Below are 21,708 nucleotides of genomic sequence, written 5' to 3'. Positions count from 1 at the left end.
TCCTGAAATAAAAATGACATATTATGTATCTAGCCTATCTGAAACCTAGTCATTTCTGCATGGTGATATTACAACTGAGGCGCGCGGGCGACTCACTCTATTTATATAGGCACCCGCACCTTGCAAATTAAAGGTGGAGAGAAAAATGGACTTTATTTAACTGTCACTGTGACCCTTATGATGCCGAACACGGAGAAAGTCGAAACGCCATATCTCACAATGTTTAACTAGGTTTCAGATAGGCTAGATACATAATATGTCATTTTTATTTCAGGAAAAATGCGTCTATTAAATCTACATTTAGTGTTAAATCTCGATTTAGTGTCAAATTTTATACGGACTGACGTTTCTTAAATCGAGATTTGACACTAAATCTAGATTTAATATGTTTTTGCAAGTGGCCCTAGGTAATAAATATGGGAAGTTTATTTTTTGCTACATGTTGTGTTTAGAGCGGTGGTGGCGTAATAGATAAGGCCTCGTCCTCTCAATCGACAGGCCGTGGGCTCAAATCCTGGCCTGTACCAATGAATTCTTTATATTGTGTTTTCAATTAAGGAGTTAAAGTACAATAATACCACGTGCTCTTACGGTGATGGAAAACATCGTGAGGAAACCTGCACATCTAGATTCTAGATGTGTATCCTAAGTGCATTGTACTTATCCCAAAAACGGCGATATGGTTCGCAACCTATCACGTGAGTACAAATGTGCTGCGAAAAGTGGGTGGCTCGCTTGTGAGCCACCTCTGACTACCCCTTCGGGGATTACAGTCGTGAGTGCATATGTATATATGTATGTGTTTTTAATTTAAGGATCTAATCTTTAGAATTTAATGTCCCCGACTTATCTTTCCACCATGTAACTATAAGTAAGCGGCGTAGACATTCATTTAGATTTAAGATAACTTGGCTATGAACGAATACTTAAGTATAACTATTAAATACGATAAAATATTAACAATACCCAACTATGACGTCTCAGGGCTAATCCTAAGACAGGTAGATAGTGCGGATCAATATAAATGATTGCCACTATCAGAGGATTTAGTTTTGCGGCGTCTAATGCAGGTTTTCCTGTTTGTGGAAATTTCCGTTTCCAATGAGGTTATCCGTCAGAGGACTTAGGTTACCGCCATACCTGTCAAAATATGCAAGCTGAAGTGGCAGTGGGCTGGTCATATCTGCCGAGGAACCGATAACCGTTGGGGTAGACGAGTTCTCGAGTGGAGACCACGAACAGGCAAACGCAGCGTGGAACGCCCTCCTGCCCGCTGGACAGACGACCTTAGGCGGGTATCCGGTAGTGGTTGGATGAGGAAGGCCGAGAACCGAGTGTTGTAGCGCTCCTTAGGAAAGGCCTATCTTCAGCAGTGGATGATTGTTGGCTGATGACGATACTGCACTGAAGGTATTTTAGGTCCTCTTGGAGGTAAAAGTATGAATCGCACGAAGCCATTAAAGTCGTCTATAGCGACATTGACGCGCTCTTACCTATCATTCGTTCATGAGTGAGCTTAAACACATGCGTAGTCCGCCATTTTATTTATCTTAAATCTATCGTTCATGAATGAAACAACAACACTTTCACTCAACTTTCTATATTATTAATCTTTATTTTTTCTACAAATTCGTCGACATTTATCTCCCCGTGTATGCGCCTCACGTGTCTTGCACAGTGCCAGCGACTGCTAAAGGAAGCGTCACAGCGGCGGCAGCGGTGGCGGCTGCTGCGGGGCCGGTGCCGCGTGCGGTGGATGCGCATCAGCGTGTAGGACTTGAACATGGCGGGGCAAAGGTCGCACTGGGGGGAGAAAAGAGATACTTAGGTAAACTGCAGGATGATTAGTGTTTCTCTGATCGTATACCTAATAAGAAATGGCGTAGGTAATTAGTAAGAGAACGGCAATGCTCTTAATATCTGCAAGCTGAAGTGACAGTGGGCCGGCCATGTAAGCACGCGGAGGAACCTATGACAGTTGGGATAATATTTAAACGAGTGGAGACCACGAACTGTAAAGAGTAGCGTGAGACGCCCTTCGGTGGCTGGATGAGGAAGGCCGAGGACTGAGTGTTATTGCGTTGCGCTGCTTGGGAGAGCCCTCTATGTCCAGCAGTATACCTACGGTTACTGTGTGAATTCGTGTGATGATGGTGGAGGCGCGTGTCTAATTTATAATGAATCAATCTTATCCAGCTCCTAATTCTCAGTAACAACGTTTAGAAATATATCCTACTAATATTATAAATGCGAAAGTTGGTGAGTAGGTATGTTTGTGTGTAGGTATGTTTGTTACTTATTCACGGCCGAACCGATTTAACTTAAATTGGAAAAGAGTTAGCTGACACCCTGGATTAACACATAGCCTACTTTTTATACCACGGGAAAACTTTTTTTAAGGCTAAGCGAAGCTCGCGGGACCAGCTAACTACTAAAAAATAAACCCTGCTGATTGCGATACTGAAACATAAAAGCAGATACATAGTAATTATGTATCTGCCACTAAGCCCTCATGCATGGTTGTGTAAAACCTCATCAGTTACCGGCACAGTCTTCTCCGGCAGGTGCGTGGCGCGGTGCTGCCGGTAGCTGCTGCCGCGCGCGAAGGCGGCGCTGCACACTTCACACACGTACGGCTTCTCGCCCGTGTGCAGGCGGATGTGCGCCTGGGGGCAGAGTAGAGTGTTAAAAACGGTAATTGTGGTTAGAAATAAATCTCCAACATTGGTAGCTATTCTGAAGGCAGAAATTATAATTTTAACGCTGCTAAAGTATGAAAGTTGCCAGTGGAAAATGAGATTTACAAAAACACTCATAGAGTCATATTTTAAACAAAGAATTTATAATAATAATAATAATATGTGGGGACATCTCACACACGGCCATCCGACCCCAAGCTAGGCAGAACCTGTGTTATGGGTGTCGGACAGCTGATATTTCTACACAAATACATAGATAGATAGATACTAAATATAAATTTATTTATTTATTTATTTATTTATTTACACACACACATTGTAACATAACAGGAACACAAAACCCAAATCGTTACAATAAATAAATAAATATCAACACCCAAGACCCGAGTACAAATATCTGTCTTTTAACAAATATCTGCCCCAGCCGGGAATCGAACCCGGGACCTTCGGCTCAGTAGTCAGGGTCACTAACCACTACGCCATTCGGTCGTCTAAGCATTATAGTTACGACAGCGAAAAACAATCTTAGCATTTCGTAACTACCTAAGTATCTTTTGAATTATTTATCAAGATAACAACAGTTTAATTTGTCATCCAAGATGCAAGGAACAAATATTAGTGTTTGTCGAGATTTTTACAAGATTACCTAAGTCGAGCGCCAGTGAAAATATCAATAGGTAGGTATAATAGGTAGCTACAGGCAAGACTTACGTTAACTTTTGGGTTTTTCTGAAGGTTTGCATCAGAATTCAGCGGTTTAACGTGGTTTGGTTGGTAGCTAGTGGTGGTTTGTAAGGAGGTTCTCCCACTACCCGTAGCACGCGGAATTGTATGAAGTGGGACTGTACGACTGAAGATACACTAGCAGTGTGTGAACTGCCTAAGAGTGTTTGTCTACCGCCGCCGTCACAGTCACGTCACCGAGAACGAGATGAAGGCGCGGAACATGTGTCCACCGCACATCTCGGTGACGTGACGGTGACGGCGGCGGTGGACAGACGCACTAAGTTCACGTTGACGTCGCGGGAGCGGTCATCGAGACCACACTTGAGTTTCGATGTGAACACTTTCATATCAAATCATATGTTTAATATTTCTTGGCCGCGCCCGCGAGTTCAATGTCATCAAGCATCAAGAGGGTATACACTAAATAGGTAAGTACCTTGAGTGCGTCAGCGCTGACGCCGGTCCACTCGCAGTGCGGGCACTTATCTGTCTTCTCATAGCCGTGCCGAGACTTGCAGTGGAACAGCAGCCGGCGCGCGGTCAGGAACTGCTTGCCACAGTGCTTGAAGACAAATATGTAAATAAGACATGTAAATTATTATAATTAGTACATTATATCGCTCTTACGGTGAAGGAAAACATCGTGAGGAAACCTGCACATGTAGATTCTAGATGTGTACGAATACGGACATGTATACAGGGAAAAGTGGGTGACTCCCTTGCGACTCACTTCTGACGACCCCTTCGGGGATTACAGTTGTGAGCATGATGTATGTTTGTATTGTATGTACCTAATTGCAATAAAAAAATATGGTTTTGGACATAGGTCTCAAAGAAGAAAATACTTCCCAAGATGTATCATCAAGGATACATATCTTATAATTCGTTCGTAAATGCAACATGATACCATTTTCATATTCTTTCATGATCTGATGTGTAACTGACTGGCCATTATTACTCAAACACAAACCTGGCAAATAAGTTTAGTCCCTGTGTGGATTTTGAGGTGACTCTCATAAGAATGTTTACTTGTATATTTCTTATGGCAGTATTCACACTCATAGCTATTTAATTGTTCCTTCTTGGTTACTTCAATTCTCTTCACTTGTGGTTTAATTTGTTTCTCCTTTTTACATAATGTTGTTTCCTTTTTAATCTTTGGTGTAAACTTTAAGTTTTCAAATTCTATGTGTGTTCTTTTTAGGAGTAGGTCCTCAACAGTGGTTTCAAATTCTTTGTAACTGTTATTTATGTCACTATTCATAACCATTTTATCTGGAGGCTCAGTTGGAACATTTAACTGTGGGCTATTGCTGTGACTTGAACCAACAACTGGACACAAATAGTCAGTTTTAGATGGATGACTGTGACCATAGCCAGATTGTTTTAAAGCCCCTTGGGTCCTTTGTGCTGATGATAATGGGCTTCCACATCCACCGTCTCTGCTATCATCATCACATGACGAGTCTGAGATGTCTATACCAATAACATTGTCTCTGTAACATGTAGATGTGCATTCTGGTTCGTTCTTGATTTGCCTAGATTTTGTGTCAATGAGATCTAGTAAGGTTTTGTTTGCAGCGTCACAGATTTTCTGGAAGGTTGTTATTTTGTTGACGGTGGCTACGCATGATGAGCACATCTCTTGCGGTAAACCATCATTCATGTTTATCTGAAATATAGAAAATAATAAGTTAATGCACTTTTGTATAAAAATACTTAGGCTCTATGAGGAATAAATAAAAATCTTGATTTTAGTGTGTTAAAGTTCTAACAAATTTATAGTAAACAATAACAGTGGAACTATTCCATGGTATGGAACTATATTCAGAGCTAGGAATGTAAAATATTAAGAATTCACCTTTATTCCTGTGGCTTTAGTCAAAATGTTAGTATATTTTTCCTGTTTATCATAATTTCTGAAGATTGGATTTAAAGGGGAGGTGGCTAGGCATGTCCTACAGCAATCCCAAGTTTTCATGACCTTCAAATCCACTGGCACACACTTCAAAATCAATTAGTTTCAGTGAAAAATATGATAGAAGAGAAATTCTTGCAAAATGTAAACAAAAACATTAAAATAGTGATGTGTATTATTTGGTTTAAGTATGTGAGCTGAAACTGAAACGATCGATTTAAATATGATGTAACGAATGAAATAAATTGAATTAATCTAAGCTAACCAATTTAAGTCAATGATTATTTCCTATTCTAAAATCAATATCTACTCTTCATTTTCGCTCTACAAAATTAAGTAATTAAACGGATTTATTTTGTAATCAACATTTTCCCATCACTAAGGAAGTTTTTTTTTTCAGGAACAGTTGACAACCGCCGCTGACGTTTTGTTTGTTTTGTAAACAAAAAAATAATTTCATTACATTTTAATTAATATAGCAACCTTTTGGTGCATATTATTATTATTCAAGAGAAATATATAACGGAGGCTCATCCTTATCTTTGACCCGTAATGGCCGATACCGCGAATACGTGGAACTGTTGTCGAACATGCCTCAGTGATAAATGTTTAAATGCTATATTTTATATACCCGGGGCAGAAACTGTTTACACTGAGACTATTCTCACCATCACTGGTGTAAAGGTAATTTAATTCAGTTCACTTAACATATAAATAAACGTATTCATTAATAGTCTACACTAGTATAACCTATAATGTAACTTAAGGAAAATCATTGTTACTCTTAACTATTTTCTCTTGCAATTTCTTGTATACAATGCTAAGTCTACTAGTTAATAAACTATTTTCATTCTTTCATATAGTTTATATATAGTTAATAATTGAATTTTTTACCCTTAACGCAAAAAGAGGCTTCATATAGGTTTTTATAATTTCGCCTTTATCTTTCAAATATTTACAGGTTGAACTGAATGACAATCTTCCTCAGACAATGTGCACGGACTGCATAGATTTCACCAACAGTGTCATAAAATTTAGGACGAAATGTAAAGATGCACAAGAAACCCTTAGACAATGCCATAATCAGCAAATGCATATCAAAACTGAAGCAACAAATGTAAATACAGAAATAGAACAAGTTGCTACAATCAACATAACACTAGACACTAATTCTAATAGTAATTTAGCACAATTTGTGATCAACAGCCATTTTATTCACGATAATATCAAAAAGTCTGAAGATGATGATGTTGATGATGATGATGATAATATGCAAGAAATACCAGAGTTTCAGTCAGAGGTGGACTTGCAAAATGATGACCAAAAAAAACATGATGTGGGATCTAAGAAATCAGTGAAAACCACTCGTTCCAGCAAAACTATTAGAACTAAAAAGAAAGTCAAACAGAAAATTGCTATAGAAAATGATGAGAATAACCAAGTACCGAATAAGTTATGCAGAAGAAGAAAAGTGGTGCAAAATGAAAGCATAGAATGTGAATTTTGTCATAAAATTCTCACATCTAAATTGTCTCTGAGGAATCATTATAAAATACACACGGGTTTTGATGTCATTTGTGAGGTATGTTGGTATTTATTTATAACTGTTGTAGATTTATCTATTTATTTGTTCTTTATAAACAGAAACATCTATGATTACAACAAGATTACAAGATAGAGTGACAAAGCATTCACTCTTTTAATATTTTATTTTATTTTCAGACAATATACAAAATTGATATTAAAATCAAGGCATAGATTATTGATATTTTTGCTCAGCCTATCAGCCCACTTCTGGACGTTTGCTTCTCCTAAAGCAGGCGTCTTGAGTGATAATGCTATTGCTTAAACTTTATCAACCATACCATAACTTTATTTCTATTTAACATAATTCATCTTTACACATTTCACACTCCAACCCCCGTTTATCTTTCTTTCGGTTTATAATTCATTTCGTCACACTTCACACTACAGCACTGCGGCAAGAAGTTCATATCTCAGCGCCTGCTGCTCATGCACTGTCGCGCGCGGCACGGCTACGAGAAGACGGACAAGTGCTCGTATTGTGACTACCGCGCTTCTAATGCGGAGCAAGTCAAGGTAAGTTTTAGGAAGATTGGCTGGAAGAGATGGCTTTTTTGGAAATAAGTCCGCATTCGTATTGAGTTGCTATTAGTTCTTATTTGTAATGCTTTGTGTGTGTACTGTGTAGGCACAATAAAGTGTTTATAAATTAATAACTACAGCTGGCGATTACAAAATTTACTTATGGATGTTTTAGGCATACATATTGTTAATCGGATTATGCAGAATTATTATAAGTACATGATATATTATTATGGTACTGCTGATTTGGAGTGTATTTATTTATTTCATTACGATTTCAAATAGAAACAAAGTCACATATTTATCTACTTGGTTTGTCACTGTGGTGAAGGATTAGCCATTCAGATGAGCGTAAATATAGCTTATTGGTCAGCTTATTTAACAGTATAACCCCGTGTTTTATTTCTTTCGTCACCAAACACCAGTGCAATGTTTGCAACTACACATTTGCCATCCCACCCTCACCCTCAGATCCACGAGCGCCTGCACACGGGCGAGAAGCCGTTCTGCTGCTCGCACTGCGGCGCCGCCTTCCACCGCCGCAGCAGCTACCTGCAGCACGTGGCCATACACCTGCCCGAGAAGAGTGTTCAGGTATAGTACGGTTCACTAGAGTTGGCATTGCAGGTACAGTGTGGGTTACGGGAGTTGACCGCACTGTCGCAGCAGCTACTTGCAGTATGAAGATATACACTTGCCTGAGAAGAGTGTGCAGATATAGTAAGAGTCACTACAGTTGACGTTTTAGGTACAGTGCGGGTTACGAAGGTTGACCGCACTGCCGCGGCAGCTACCTGCAGCATGTGGCCGTACACCTGCCTGAGAAGAGTGTGCAGGTACAGTGCGGGTTACTAGAGTTGATGTTAGTACAATGCGGGTTACGAGAGTTGATGTTGGTACAATGCGGGTTATGAGAGTTGAGTTGAGTGGCGCAGCAGCTACCTGCAGCACGTGGCCATACACCTTCCCGAGAAGAGTGTGCAGGTATAGTGAGAATCACTAGAGTTGACCTACGACAGTTGACTAAGAAGCGCGATTGTGCAGCTAGTGAGATGCACAGTTCGGATCGCCAGAGGTCACTAGTGTTGATAGCTAGCTGGTGTACTACTCAACGAACGCTATTTGATAATTTTTCGATTCAATGGCATCTAGTTACTTCAAAACTCGTTAATACCACTTGTTGCCTGTATAAATTGTTAAAATAATATTATCCCGTCTCTTTTCCAGTGCGACCAGTGCCACGCGCGCTTCAAGTCCGTAACCCTGATGCGAATCCATAAAAATCGTCACCGCCAACCACAATACTCATACAAGTGTTACATCTGCAACAATAGTTTTGCGAGAAAGCGCAACGTCGTCAGACACTTGCAGAGAATCCACGCGGTGACGTCAGCGACGCACGAGATCGAGCGAGTGCCGCTAGATGGCAGCAGCTGGCAGTTCCAGCAGCGGCCGCCAGATGGCGTTGGTTCTGTTTGAAGCAAGGAGGTTTTGGACCATGAAGACTTTAATTCTACGTTGATTGTATTGATTATTTTGAGTATTTTTTAACGTTTTAGAGCGTGTATACAAACTGTCGTATTAAAGGATTATATTCTACAGCTAAACTATACCTATACAAATAGAAGTCACCGTCGGCATAAAATAGATCTACTTTTATATAGAAAGTTAGTTTTAAGTATAGTTACAGCTCCGTTTACACATGGTGCACGGTTTACAGATGTGTGATGTGAACACGTGCTTGGTATTGTTATGATAATATAATACATTTCATATTAAACGAGATAATATATAAATGACAATTCTCTATATCTATTTTTATTTCGGATCTAAATCCCGGTTCATATGAGCATATTTTCTATTTCTCAAATGCACCCAACAAGGAGCGCCACTCAATCCATTCCTTGACTCAGCCTCAACCAGCAACCTCCATAATATTGTATATTCAAACGTGATTCAAACTAACGTGACCCCATTATCGGTTCTTAGGCAGGCCAATCCAAGTGAGCTGGCTATGGAAACAGGGCCCTGAGTGTGAGTTTTTTGACCTATCGAGAAGTGAAATCGAAACGAAAATGTGTATGGCGCGGGAGACACGCCACCTAGCGGTAAGTAGCTGTACTAGCTCCGCGCCATACAAATCTGCGTTTTCGATTTCACTTCTCGATAAGTCAAAAAACTCACACTCAGGGCCCAGAATAAATATAAAACGCACAGATAAAATGTCATTTGATTTCTCTTTGACTTATACTTCAGCCGTGCTTCAGCCTCCTAACCTAAATTTTTGTAGGTATTTTTATCACCAAAATGCTACAGCATCTCTTAAAATCCTTAAGCGTGATATTTATTATAATAAATGAAGTAAAAACTCAAAGAAATGATGCAGACTCCAATGAGCCAAAGTTGGGGCCAAGGTTGGCCCAACCTAACGTACTGGGAGTAATTTTGAATAAGTATCGAAAAACGGAGACAAGTACTGAAGCCTATTATGAGCTGATTAGGGATGACGACAAAGCTGTAAGTGATACATGAAATCATACTATCAGAAAATATGCTCCAACGAAAATGGCAGCTGTTTGATAAAGTGTGAGAAGGATTTGTAAGCCTACGATAAGAGCGAAATAGCATGAGTACTTACATCCCCCATTTATATATTGTTTCTTTATCCACGCGCGTTATACATCATGTATACGAGACGTCGTTTTATACTATCAGCCCAATGGATATAGCTATCGGTAGGTATATGGACGAATGTATTTGACGGCGGACTGGTGTATTATTTTTATTATTTAGTGTAGTGGTTAGTGGCCCTGACTGCTGAGCCGAAGGTCCCGGGTTCGATTCCCGGCTGGGGCAGATATTTGTTTAACGACAGATATTTGTACTCGGGTCTTGATATTTATAATTAATATGTATTTGTGTAGATATATTAGCTGTCTGATACCCATAACACAGGCTCTGCCTAGCTTAGGGTCCGATGGCCGTGTGTGAGATGTCCCCACATATTATTATTATTATATTTATTTGCGCACATTTCACATTCCAGCCTATAAGAGAAAAGCGGAAAACGACCACAACAACGACAGAGAAGGTCTACCAAGCCTACATCGACATGACCACGGAGAGAACGGGCAAGGTGCGGCGCGCCATGCTGAGCCACCTGAATGGCACTGTCATTATTCCGATACCGTACACGGATGTTATTGTAGAGATGCAAACTCTTTTCTTCTTGGCTGCCAGTATTGTGTTCGCTATGCGGTGCTGTTGCAATAGGGCGCAATGTTAGTGGAGTGGAGTTTTGTAAGTGATCAGCGTAAAGACTTGTGAATGTAACCTATACTGATGTGAATTTCGGAATTATATCGTGCATTAAGTACATCATATTTGATGCGCATGTCTAATCTGATAAGAGAAACATATTTTTTTGTTTTTAGAAGATGTGGATAATGATATCGGATCCAAATGAATAAAAAATAAAAGTTACTTTGTAAACTTGTATATTTTACGACATACAATAATACTTTCATTTCATTACACTATTCGTTTTAATACTTACAACATCGAAGTCTTAAAATTGTATTAATTAGTTCGATAAAAAACACCTTTTTATACAATTGAATACTACCAAGTCAACTATAACATAACATAACCCACATTTGTAATTAATAAAACTCATTTCATTAATATAAAATTAATCTACTAGATTAGAAATTACTTATTATGATTACTATTGACTAACATCAAAATCGCCTTTAATTATTAAACTTAACCCGTCTTTATCTTTCAAATGCTTTTTACTGTGCAGCATCAGCTTACTCCGCGTCATAAATCTTTTCTTACAAACAGCGCACTCATGCTCTCTAACCCCATTATGCACTTTCAAATGCATCACCAAATTGTTCTTTTGCGTGAAACTTTTCTGGCATATTTCACACTTGTACGGCTTGTCGCCGGTGTGAATGCGTGCGTGGCGGTCTAGTTCGACCTTTCTGTAGAAACTTTTCTCGCACTCTTTACACTTGAATGGTTTTACGCCGGTGTGGACAAGGCAGTGGTTGGTGAGATGGGCCAGTTGTGTGAATGTCTTGCCACATGAAGTGCACATGTAGGGGCGCTCTCCGGTGTGACATCTCATGTGGTTCCGTAGCTCGGCAGCCGTCTTCACCATCTTGGGGCATTGGTCACAGGAGAGAGGAGGTTTTGGCGCCCGTGGTTTGCGTTTTCTGTAATTAAATTATGATATGAGTGAAATTTCTGAATGTTTCTTATAGATCAAAGATGAGAAGAGTTTTTTACCTGCAGATAGATGTATTACTATGGATGTGTCGTAAAGTAACATTTTTCTGAATGTCAAACAAATACTGTTGACTGCTGCAACCTCATGTGGTCTACCACCAATTTGTATATTTTTATGTTTGGCTGGCATGCATTTTAACTACAGTAACTAGTAACTATATTAGATCAATAAGGCCTGATTTCACTGACTAAATTGTCTATTTACTTGAGACTCTCGGTAGTAAGAAACTATGATATTATGATTTTAGAACTTACTGTTTAGGTTTTGAAACAGCAGCATCTTCAGACGAATCACTTTCTATTTTAATGACTAAGTCTCCATCAAGGTTATTGTCGGTCATGCTTCTTCCTGTAAAAGATGTTAACAATTAATTAGGGACAGAGACATGGTAATTACAGTTTTCTATGCAAATCTGGTCAGAAAAATTACAACCATGACATCATAATATTGTTTAACAATGGATATACTGGCTGGTAGAAAATGCTTTTAGCATTAAGTCCACCTTTTGTACACTTATATCTCATATTTGTGCAATAAAGTATTAAATAAATAAATAAATATACAGCTATAATTTGCATTATGAGGTTCTCTGTCAAAAATAGGACATTTGTTAACTTTTTCCCAGTTTTCTTAAAAACAAACTTATTAGGATGAGGTTACAAAGTTGTTTACAAACAACTTCGTTCAAGTAAATAAAGTAAGTTTATTAACTAAGGAATAGAAAGGCATACACAGAACTTGACAACTGCCCCAAAATAATCGATAGCTCCGACGACATATTTTTTATTCTCAAACCTGTAAAATTTCACACAAAAAAGTGTTCACAAAGTTTCATAAATTAAGAAGGTTTAACGGACTCACCGGTAATTATTTTTATACAGATTTCTAGCCGTGGTTTATCACTTCATTTGGGCACTTAGTTCTGCTAGGAATTCATCTGCATTTCACCGAATTTCGTATATTTAGGGAAGTAAAAACAATGTAAAAAATTGAGTCTCATTTTTTGCAAAAAACGCGCATGTCACAGAGTAAGCTATTATCTACTGTCATGTCAACTGTCAATCGGTCGAATCAGCTAAGTTTACTGTTCTGTGAATGACCCTGTTGCATAGGAAGATTGAGTTTTCTTGATGGCATAATGATGGATAGTTATGGCTCATGCTTAGGGATCATAGGATTGTTAGTCGGGCTCGGCCTATACCATCCCAGGCTGGCCTTTATTCCATTGAATGGCAGCAACAGCAGGATAGCTGCTATTCCTACTACTTATATTGAGATTTATTTCTTCACTAGCTGTTCCCGCGCGCTTCGCTTCGCCTTAAAAAGATTTCCCGTGGGAATTCCGGGATAAAAAGTAGCCTATGTTCTTTCTTAGGGTCTAGACCGTATGTATACCAAATTTCATTCAAATCCGTTCAGTAGTTTTGGCGTGAAAGAGTAACAGACAGACAGACAGACACAGTTACTTTCGCATTTATAATATTAGTTAGGATTAGGATTAGGATACGGTAGACGCGATAAGGTTTTCTATTTCGAGGTAGATAGAAATCTCACCTTGTTTAAGTAACAATCCTAACCCTTAACTATATGGCCTACCCCTACCCTATTAAATCTGCCGCGGCCGCGGCCGGGAATCGAACCTTCAACCATACTATTTTATAGGTAAACTAAGCATTCACCGCGGTTAGATAGTCATCTACATCTAATAAGAAATGTGGAAAGTATGGCACATGATAATGCAGATAAAGGAAAGCCATTAAATTACAATATTACTTATAGTTTATTAAATGAATATAGTTAAGTACAGATTTATTATGATTATAGAAGGATTACAGTTACTATGGTTATAATTATTGTATAGTTAGCATGTAGTAGAGTCTATGATGGTACCTAGGCACTTACCTGTTATATGGTATTTCTACTATGTAGGTTTAAGTAAGTATAATGTTTGTAATGTTAGGTAACTAGGTAAATAGCTTCTAAAGTATACAGGTTAAAAATATATTAAAGCCATAAATAAAAATCAAGTTTGTTTTCTCGGCAAGTACAATTTTATCATGCCTCTCCGCTTACAAATTCACCCAATATGGCGTCATATTACCCCTCCTCAGACTAAATCTTGTATTCAGGCCTCTCTTTAAAACTCTTTGCTTCAGGCAAACTTGGAGCACTGGTTCCGGTAAGACGGCGGCGGCAGGCGCAGCGACGCCACGCTACTCTTGGTGGTGGACAGCTCCTTCCTCAGTCGCACAATGTCGAGCTCAGCCTGCCTCTTACGCTGTAAATACACTGCGAATTATACATCATCATGCTTACGGTGTTCAGATGAGATGAGGTCTTAACGAGTTGGCTGGAGACTATTAAGATTTCGCAGGCGTGCGTAAAGAAGCCTATAGATCTATGCTTCCAGTCCATTGGACCGATTCGATTTAGAGGGGTAGCTGGTATACCTAGTGGCTGGATGGGGAAAACCAACGACAGAACGTTAAGGCGCTCAGGAGAGGCCTATGTGTAGTGGTGGATAGTTACTACGAGCCAATGATGATGATGATGAGATGTCTACACTCAGATTAAACAGCTTAATTGTATGAATACCGAGGACTGTGAGTGTCATGAAAACGATTACAGTCTGATGATAAGACAGAATATATAACCCACAGGTAGAATATATACCTCAACCCCAACATGGTCAACCCCAGTTAAGTATAGGTACTAATAAAGTGTGTTTCCCATTAGTTACCTTGAGCTCGTTGGTGAGCCTGGTCTCCACCTGTCCCACCCGCTGCCGCAGCTCGGCGATGTCGCGCATCAGCCTGGCCGCTGCCAGCTTGTTGTCTGCCTGGAATTAGGAGATAATTAACTACATGCCAAGTTGCAGACAGGAACTTTAAGCTAATGTCAACATTAAATCTACGTCTGTCCGTATAGTTATAGATAGACAGGTGTTGTAAAGCAAGGCAGGCAAGGCAAATATTTTAGGTCAAAATTAGCTTAAAGTTCCTTTCTTCAACTAAGCGATAACCTAGATAGGTAGGTACTTAGTGGGATTTGCGACATTGCGGTATCTGTAGGCCGCTGGTACGTACCTAACTGGTTGTTTTCTTTCTATCCTAACATTTTTACGCTTTTACCGTAGCGCTACCAGCAGGTATGAGGTATTGAGATACTGTGATCTAGCATGGTGATTCCTTCATAGAGGCGAAGGTAGGTAGGGGTAGACTATACGATGGTGTGGGCGGTAATTACCGACTAAAAGTAAAGTAGATAGGCATGAATCTTACTTCCAGTTTCAATTACTCTAGAGTTATTGAAAGTGGCAGTTAGTCAAGGGCTGGAATATGACGGAATCTCTCAGCTACAAAGCAGTCTACTCACGACCCGCGAAGGTGCGTTCTTGGCAACACTCCGGCACACGGCGGCCGGCAGGTTGGCCAGCGAGCACGGCGCGAACAGCGCGTCGTTGTTGCCCGTGCCCTTAGCCACTCCTTGGATTGCCTGTGTGGGGAAACAGGGTAACACTGAGTAGATAGATAATTAAAAGTAGGGTAAATAGGTACCTCTCAAACAATAAGTTTGTACTTAGCAAAAACTGCAATCATGTCGGTCTAGCCGTTTCTGATAAGGCAGGCAGACTCATTTAATATCTATATAGTTAAATATAATCTTTGAATGGCACTTTAGTCAGCTATTCACACCGATACCGAAGAACTCGGTGTCAGAGTGGAGATGGATACCTAGCGCCACTTGCAGAAACATATTAAATCTAGATTTAGTGTCAAATCTCGATTTAAGAAACGTCAGTCCATATAAAATTTGACACTAAATCGCGATTTAATATATAATATTTTCAATATGTTGGTGCAAGTGGCCCTTATTTCCTTAAATAAAATCCAGGACTTCCGTAAGTACTTATTACTTCCATGTATTTATAAATTACATATTTTCCTCATCTCCATCACCCACCTGAGCCACAACTGTCCTGGCGTGCTGTACGTGATGAGACTCCTCCTTCTCAAGATGGCGGCCGAGGTGCTCGAGCTCGTGCACCAGCGAGGACCTCTCGCGCTCCAGCTTCAGGTTGGATTGCTTTAGCATCTGTGTGTGGGGGGAGGCTGTTATTAGAAAGGGTGTCAAACGTGAAAAATACTAACTATGTGAAAGTACATCGATTGGCATCGTGGTCAAAGGATTAGCAAGTCGGATTGCAGAGTAGCTGACCATTAACTATTAACTAAATATGTAAGTATACTGAGCAGAGGGAATTTACAAATTTACAAGAGGAGATTGATTTTAGAAGAGAATTTTATTTCAATTTAATAAAAACACTTAAGTAAATACTACTTAAACTTCACGCTCTCTTTGCAGACAACGACTAACGCTGACCTCAATGATATATCCTGTCTCCACGGCAACAAACCCTAATCCAGCAGCTCAAGCATCTATCACCGACACTTTAAGAAGAAGTTCCGACCTTCAACTTATCCTTCTTGTCGCTCTGGCACTCCTCGACGCGGCGCTTCAGCTTCCTCCGCAGCTCTTCTAGAAGAGAGGAGAGGGTCGCCTTGTTCTGCTCCAGGTCCGCCCGCTGCTGCACTATCTGGTTGATAGCCGTCAGCAGCTTGATGCCTGGGAATTAGGGTATCTTGTGTAAATAAAACTCCATATTAGTGTTTAGTGTACTTAGATATAGTTTTTTAACTAGTTAGAAACCAGAATCTGGAAGCAGGAACGGGAAAGCTGAAATGGCAGTGAGCCGCCTTTTTATGCCGAAACACTGATGAACGATTTTAAACGAGTTCTCGAGTGCTACACGCATTATTAGGTAGTTGGTAATGTCTGGACGAAAAAAGGTGTGGATAGGTACTTATATTTTTGTGGCGGTCCTTGAGACTGGGAGATGCCATGTGCGGGCATGTAACTAGATTAAATTACGAGCATTGTAAGAAGACGAAATTACCATGTGGAATAGCGTTGATGTGGAGTGCAAGTTTTATCATCATCATCGGAAAAAAAGGTGCTAGCTTGGTTCCTCTATTCTCAGTAGTGTTGCCCAAATGCAAGAACAAGACGAGACTTAGCCAGTCTTGGTCTTGGTCTTGCGCCAATACACCTGGTCTTGGTCTTGGTCTTGGTCTTGCGCCAATACACCTGGTCTTGGTCTTGGTCTTGGTCTTGCGCTCCCAGTCTTGGTCTTGGTCTTGGTCTTGCAGCAAGAGTCTTGCAAGTCTTGCAATTACCTATTAGTCTATTACTATTTATTAAAGTTTAATTTTTGATTTTAATAGATATTTTTTTATTCGCTATGTTTATGGTATTAGTCGTAATGCGCATAGGTCCAGTTTTTCATTTTCTTTGATACAGTTTTTTGCATCTCATAGAATTCCTAAACGTACTTACCTATACACCGAACTGTTACACCTAACTACTCAGTGAAATAGCGCTCTGCAAGACGCAAGAGTCTTGCAGGCTATGTCTTGTTCTTGCTCAAGTCTTGCACGGTCAGTCTTGGTCTTGGTCTTGCTAAAAATACGCGGTCTTGTTCTTGGTCTTGGTCTTGCAAAAACGCAAGAACAAGACCAAGACTGCAAGACCAAGACTGAATTTGGGCAACACTAATTCTCAGTAGTGGTAATTATTCACGTTGCTCATTAATATTGTAGCGCAGCTGCGCCGGCTGGTACTCCTGCGAGTCGGGGCTGCCGGCGCCGGAGTCCCCGCCAGGACACGAGCTGGTGGACGCCGGCAGGCTGCTCTGCTGAGACTCTTGGTACTCCTGCAGGTGGAGCGGTTATCAGATGTTGTGGATGAGGTGTAGGAGGGTTTTACTGCAAGGCTGGCTGACGAGGAACAGTTGAGGGTTCTCCATTTTAACGCCCTTATTTAGACAATAGGGACACTGAAACTAATAACACAGTCATCATTCGTTTAAGTGAGGGTATCACAGTTACAAGAACTCGGTTTTTTCCGTTGGCCAGTAAATGAGCAGTTTTCTGCTGCGGTCTTACGGCAATTATAACTAGATGATGTGTGAGCTCCTAACAAGGAAGCGCCAGTCTCACAATGATGTTGCCCAGAAAGTAGCCAGAATCAAAGCCACACTCACCCTCTTCTCCCTCCGTGGTGCAGGGTACAGGGGCTCTAGCGAGTGGACGTCGTCGTTGGTGAACCGCACGCTGTGCAGCTGCGGCCGCGGCAGCCGGTGGCTCCCGGGGGTGAGGGTTTTCATCGCCATGGTTGGAGCTGGGGGCTGAGGGTAGTGAGTGGTTTTGTGTAGAGAGGAAATGAGGAGTTTCACGTAGTAGATAGATAAGTAGATAGAATATTTGGTTTTTTATACACACACATGAAAAATAACTTAAGAGCCGGTTAACTTAATAAAAAAAAATGCCGGTCTTATCGCTTAAAGCTATTGTTTTAAGACAACCTTCGGGAGGAAGGATATTTATGATCAGAGAGGGTATGATAATATTAATAGGTACATACCTACTTAAGTAATTTAATTACCTACTGCAACCTAGGATAAGTATGTAAGTACCTAGTAGGTAAGTAGATTCCTAATTAAGTGAATCGGCTAAAGTAAGTACTTACCTAGTAAATTCGTTGTTAATCTAGTAACATAGTAGAAGTAACAAAAACGTACCTATAGCTAGATATATAGTTTAGTGCTTACCTTTCAGCGGTCCGTTTCAGCGAGTTTCCCCCGAGCACTGTGCCAATTTTGCAGAAAATTTATGTCATGAAAAGACACATACCTAGACATGATTTTCTAGTACAGGATGATTTTATTTAGATCAGTCACGGTAAGTGACTAATATTTTGTTCTTTATTTTTTTATTTGTTTAGACTTTTGAAAACTAGTAGGTACTTAGGTACTTAAACCTTATGGCTATATTTTACAATACGTTTAGATTCTGTTCCAACATCATTGCATGTTTAGATTTGGCATGCGTGCAGGTTTTACCAAGAGAAGAAGGGCCTAAAATAAAAGCTACCTAGACGTACCTAATAAAATGTGAACACCCTGTACATGGAACAGCAGGCAGTACCAAGTACGGGGGCGGCGTGTATCGTAAAAAATGGATCATAGCCGAGCTTTCCAATGATCTGTTTATAAGTCGGCGTCATGCCATGAGGAGATAGTAACAAGGCAAGCTTTCCGTTTGCCATTCGCCTCTGGATCCCAAGAAATGGTGAACCCTACAAAAAGTAAACTCGACTGAAGAATATGTAGGAGCGTATCAATGGAAAAACATTTCCTTAGATTAAACTCTTGACCACAAAAGAGGTGTCATAAGTTTGTGTCTGCCTTTGTAGCTATATTTGCATAGACTTTTGTATTTATGTTTTATAGGTAAGTTGCTGCCAAAATGGATGGACGGATCTCACTTAATTTCAGTGTTTTTTATCCGACGTAAACACATTCGTCTTATTATCGTTTAACGTGTCTGTCTGTGATAGCTCCTACACTGCTGAAATAATTTTCTTATTGTTCGTTTTTTTTAAAATAATATACTTATTAATTACCCATACATTATTTAAACGTTGTCTCCGCCATAAAACCGTCCCTATATTTGACTGGTTTTCGAAATGGTCTGTAATTTATTGCATTAAAACACGCCAGTCGTCTGCACGCGATGTCGACTCGACTTGACGAATATGAAATATACCTACGCCTAATATTGTAGGTACCACAGGGGTATAATCGTGACAGTTCTGACATTGCGAAAAAGAGACGCTTAGCTACATTAAGCGTAAGAAAGAAACGTTAAGCTGTTAATGTTTTTTGTCCTTTTTGCTGTGGCGCCTGTTTACGTCAGTTCTCTGTGCCAAACAATGAAACAAATGAAAAATCTGTGCCAAACAAAGGCTGACAGTTACAACAAAATTTTCTAAATGCTATTTATTTTTGATTTTATAGTGATTTGTGGGTGTTTATTAAGTTTATTAGACTATTATCATCACTTAACGAGTGTGTGACATGGGTGGGTGGATTTTGTTCGGTTGTATTGAGCATATTGAACGAAAACACGATGGAATGATGGATGAGATATATTTTCACATGTAAGTAGATACTATCAAGTTTAACAAGCTTACATTCATCATAGTACTATCTATTGGCTCGATTTTAATATAAAACGATACTAATTTTAATACTGTAAGGTCTTTTAGTATCAGTTTTAAGTAAAAATTACGAGGTACCATATCATAACAAATCACATGGTGTTGCAAGTTATTGAAAATTTATTTTACCTACAAATATTATAGTATGCAAAGAAAATACTAGAAATTGTAAGGGACTCGGGTTGGGTTTACAAATGGGGCGCACGAATTCGGTTTTTGTGAAGATTGTATTTTGTAGAAGTCATTCTCCTGTTTCAAATGAGGTGCCTCTCATTGTGAGGAAACGTTCGTTTCGTTTTTTTCTTCTATGTGTGATTTCTTCTGTATAATATAAAGTTTATTGTATTGATACGAAATACGTGTTTCCTTTAAAAAAAACCCCATCACATATTTGGCCCACGATTATAATGCTCATGCTCATCCATTTATCTCTGCTTCATAGGTTTCCGACAGAAAAAAAAATATCAAGAAAATGGATAGACATTACCGGTCGCACAAATTGGGAACCAAAGAAACATACAAAAATTGTGTTCGGCACATTTTGAAGAGGATTGTTTCGATTGGACGAAGACAATGAATCATACAATCCACTCAGTTTGTGTATATTAAATAATTATATTGAAATTAAATAAGTATGAGTAAAGTTTTTTTTCTTATATCGTCGGTTGACAGGAAAAACTCACTAAGGCTGATTTTTCAATATTCAGATAAATGTTATCTGGGTAATAAAAACATTGAGAAACATTGAGACGCAACAGCATCAAAATTATTTCCCAGCAAAACTTTTATCTGGCTATTGAAAAATTAGCCTTTAGTGTCTTTTTCCTATCAACCGACGATATACTCAAGTTTTGTTTTTGTTATTATGATAAGTTAAATTTCCCCATATTTAGGTTTAATTTTTTTGTCGGCAACATCTATGGTTTGAGTGAGAAAGAGAATAGTGCACACGGCGATTGCCAGTCTAGAGGTAGTAGGTCTATGGTAGGTACCTATAGCAGGAATAGCCTAATCGATGTTTGCTAAACGAAAATATGCCTTATTGTTGGGTACATAGATGTCATTGAGTAAAACCTACCACTATCCGATTTTCCAACAGAGTTGTTGTTTTTGGCCTATCTCTTAATTTATGAATAAGAAAAGTAAAAACGTTTGTTTTTTATTATACTTTACAGTTAGTGATTAGGTTTTGTCAAACTTACAATGAAATTACAGGTTATCCGTCAGAGGACTAAGGTTACCGACATAGCTGTCAAATTATGCAAACTGAAGTGGCAGTGGGCTGGTCATATCTGCCGAAGAACCGATAACCGTTGGGGCAGACGAGTTCTCGAGTGGAGACCACGAACAGGCAAACGCAGCGTGGGACGCCCTCCTGCCCGCTGGACTGACGACCTTAGGCGGGTGGCGGGTAGTGGTTGGATGAGGAAGGCCGAGGACCGAGTGTTGTGGCGCTCCTTGGGAGAGGCCTATGTCCAGCAGTGGATGATTATTGGCTGATGATGATGATGATGAAACTTACAAGAAGAGTTCCAAAACGCATGATATAAAGAATTTGGATTTTTTTTAATTTTGTGGGGCTAAATATGTTCAGAATTCGAAGCAGAAAAACTCTGAACATTTCTATTTCATGTTTGCAACCTTTTGTACAGCTGTCTAACTGTGAATCTGAGATGAATTTAACTTGTTTGTATAATCTGCAGATATAGTTTTTCATGTTTGCAACCTTTTGTACAGCATCGCCGTGTTTAGACACTTTTAGAAATGCGTGAGACGATAGTATCGTAGCGATTTCCTCGTCGTGGAGATGTCGCAGGCAACTGGTTTAATCTGCTGTTTGA

General features: G+C 39.6%; 5 protein-coding genes across 5 annotated transcripts; 2 read left to right on the top strand and 3 right to left on the bottom strand.

The window, feature by feature from the left end:
* Positions 1-1,574: 1,574 nt before the first annotated feature.
* Positions 1,575-5,395, bottom strand: LOC105380746 (zinc finger protein 816). Its single transcript, XM_048629922.1, has 5 exons — positions 5,287-5,395; positions 4,396-5,097; positions 3,862-3,987; positions 2,544-2,666; positions 1,575-1,803 (listed from the first exon to the last, which is right to left on the bottom strand). The coding sequence occupies exons 2-5, from the start codon at positions 5,089-5,091 to the stop codon at positions 1,591-1,593; spliced, it is 1,158 nt and encodes a 385-aa protein (XP_048485879.1). The 5' UTR covers positions 5,092-5,097; positions 5,287-5,395; the 3' UTR covers positions 1,575-1,590.
* Positions 5,396-5,763: 368 nt separating this feature from the next.
* LOC105390102 (zinc finger protein 845) lies at positions 5,764-9,464 on the top strand. The gene is made up of 5 exons (XM_048630051.1): positions 5,764-6,027; positions 6,305-6,925; positions 7,318-7,443; positions 7,921-8,043; positions 8,677-9,464. Exons 1-5 carry the CDS (start codon positions 5,896-5,898, stop codon positions 8,926-8,928), a joined length of 1,254 nt encoding a protein of 417 aa, XP_048486008.1. The 5' UTR covers positions 5,764-5,895; the 3' UTR covers positions 8,929-9,464.
* Positions 9,465-9,716: 252 nt separating this feature from the next.
* On the top strand, positions 9,717-11,155 carry LOC105390103. The gene is made up of 2 exons (XM_011561343.3): positions 9,717-9,966; positions 10,496-11,155. Exons 1-2 carry the CDS (start codon positions 9,757-9,759, stop codon positions 10,733-10,735), a joined length of 450 nt encoding a protein of 149 aa, XP_011559645.2. The 5' UTR covers positions 9,717-9,756; the 3' UTR covers positions 10,736-11,155.
* Positions 10,930-12,788, bottom strand: LOC105380705 (gastrula zinc finger protein XlCGF49.1). The gene is made up of 3 exons (XM_038110704.2): positions 12,608-12,788; positions 12,001-12,094; positions 10,930-11,672 (listed from the first exon to the last, which is right to left on the bottom strand). The coding sequence occupies exons 2-3, from the start codon at positions 12,084-12,086 to the stop codon at positions 11,177-11,179; spliced, it is 582 nt and encodes a 193-aa protein (XP_037966632.2). The 5' UTR covers positions 12,087-12,094; positions 12,608-12,788; the 3' UTR covers positions 10,930-11,176.
* An 888-nt stretch (positions 12,789-13,676) lies between these two features.
* On the bottom strand, positions 13,677-17,989 carry LOC105380747. Its single transcript, XM_038110806.2, has 7 exons — positions 17,850-17,989; positions 17,387-17,519; positions 16,218-16,372; positions 15,710-15,841; positions 15,122-15,241; positions 14,487-14,585; positions 13,677-14,024 (listed from the first exon to the last, which is right to left on the bottom strand). Exons 1-7 carry the CDS (start codon positions 17,976-17,978, stop codon positions 13,899-13,901), a joined length of 894 nt encoding a protein of 297 aa, XP_037966734.1. The 5' UTR covers positions 17,979-17,989; the 3' UTR covers positions 13,677-13,898.
* Between the last annotated feature and the right edge of the window lie 3,719 nt (positions 17,990-21,708).

Source organism: Plutella xylostella, chromosome 24, assembly GCF_932276165.1.
Source record: "Plutella xylostella chromosome 24, ilPluXylo3.1, whole genome shotgun sequence".
NCBI lineage: Eukaryota > Metazoa > Arthropoda > Insecta > Lepidoptera > Plutellidae > Plutella > Plutella xylostella.
This window is presented reverse-complemented; position numbering and strand designations above follow the sequence as displayed.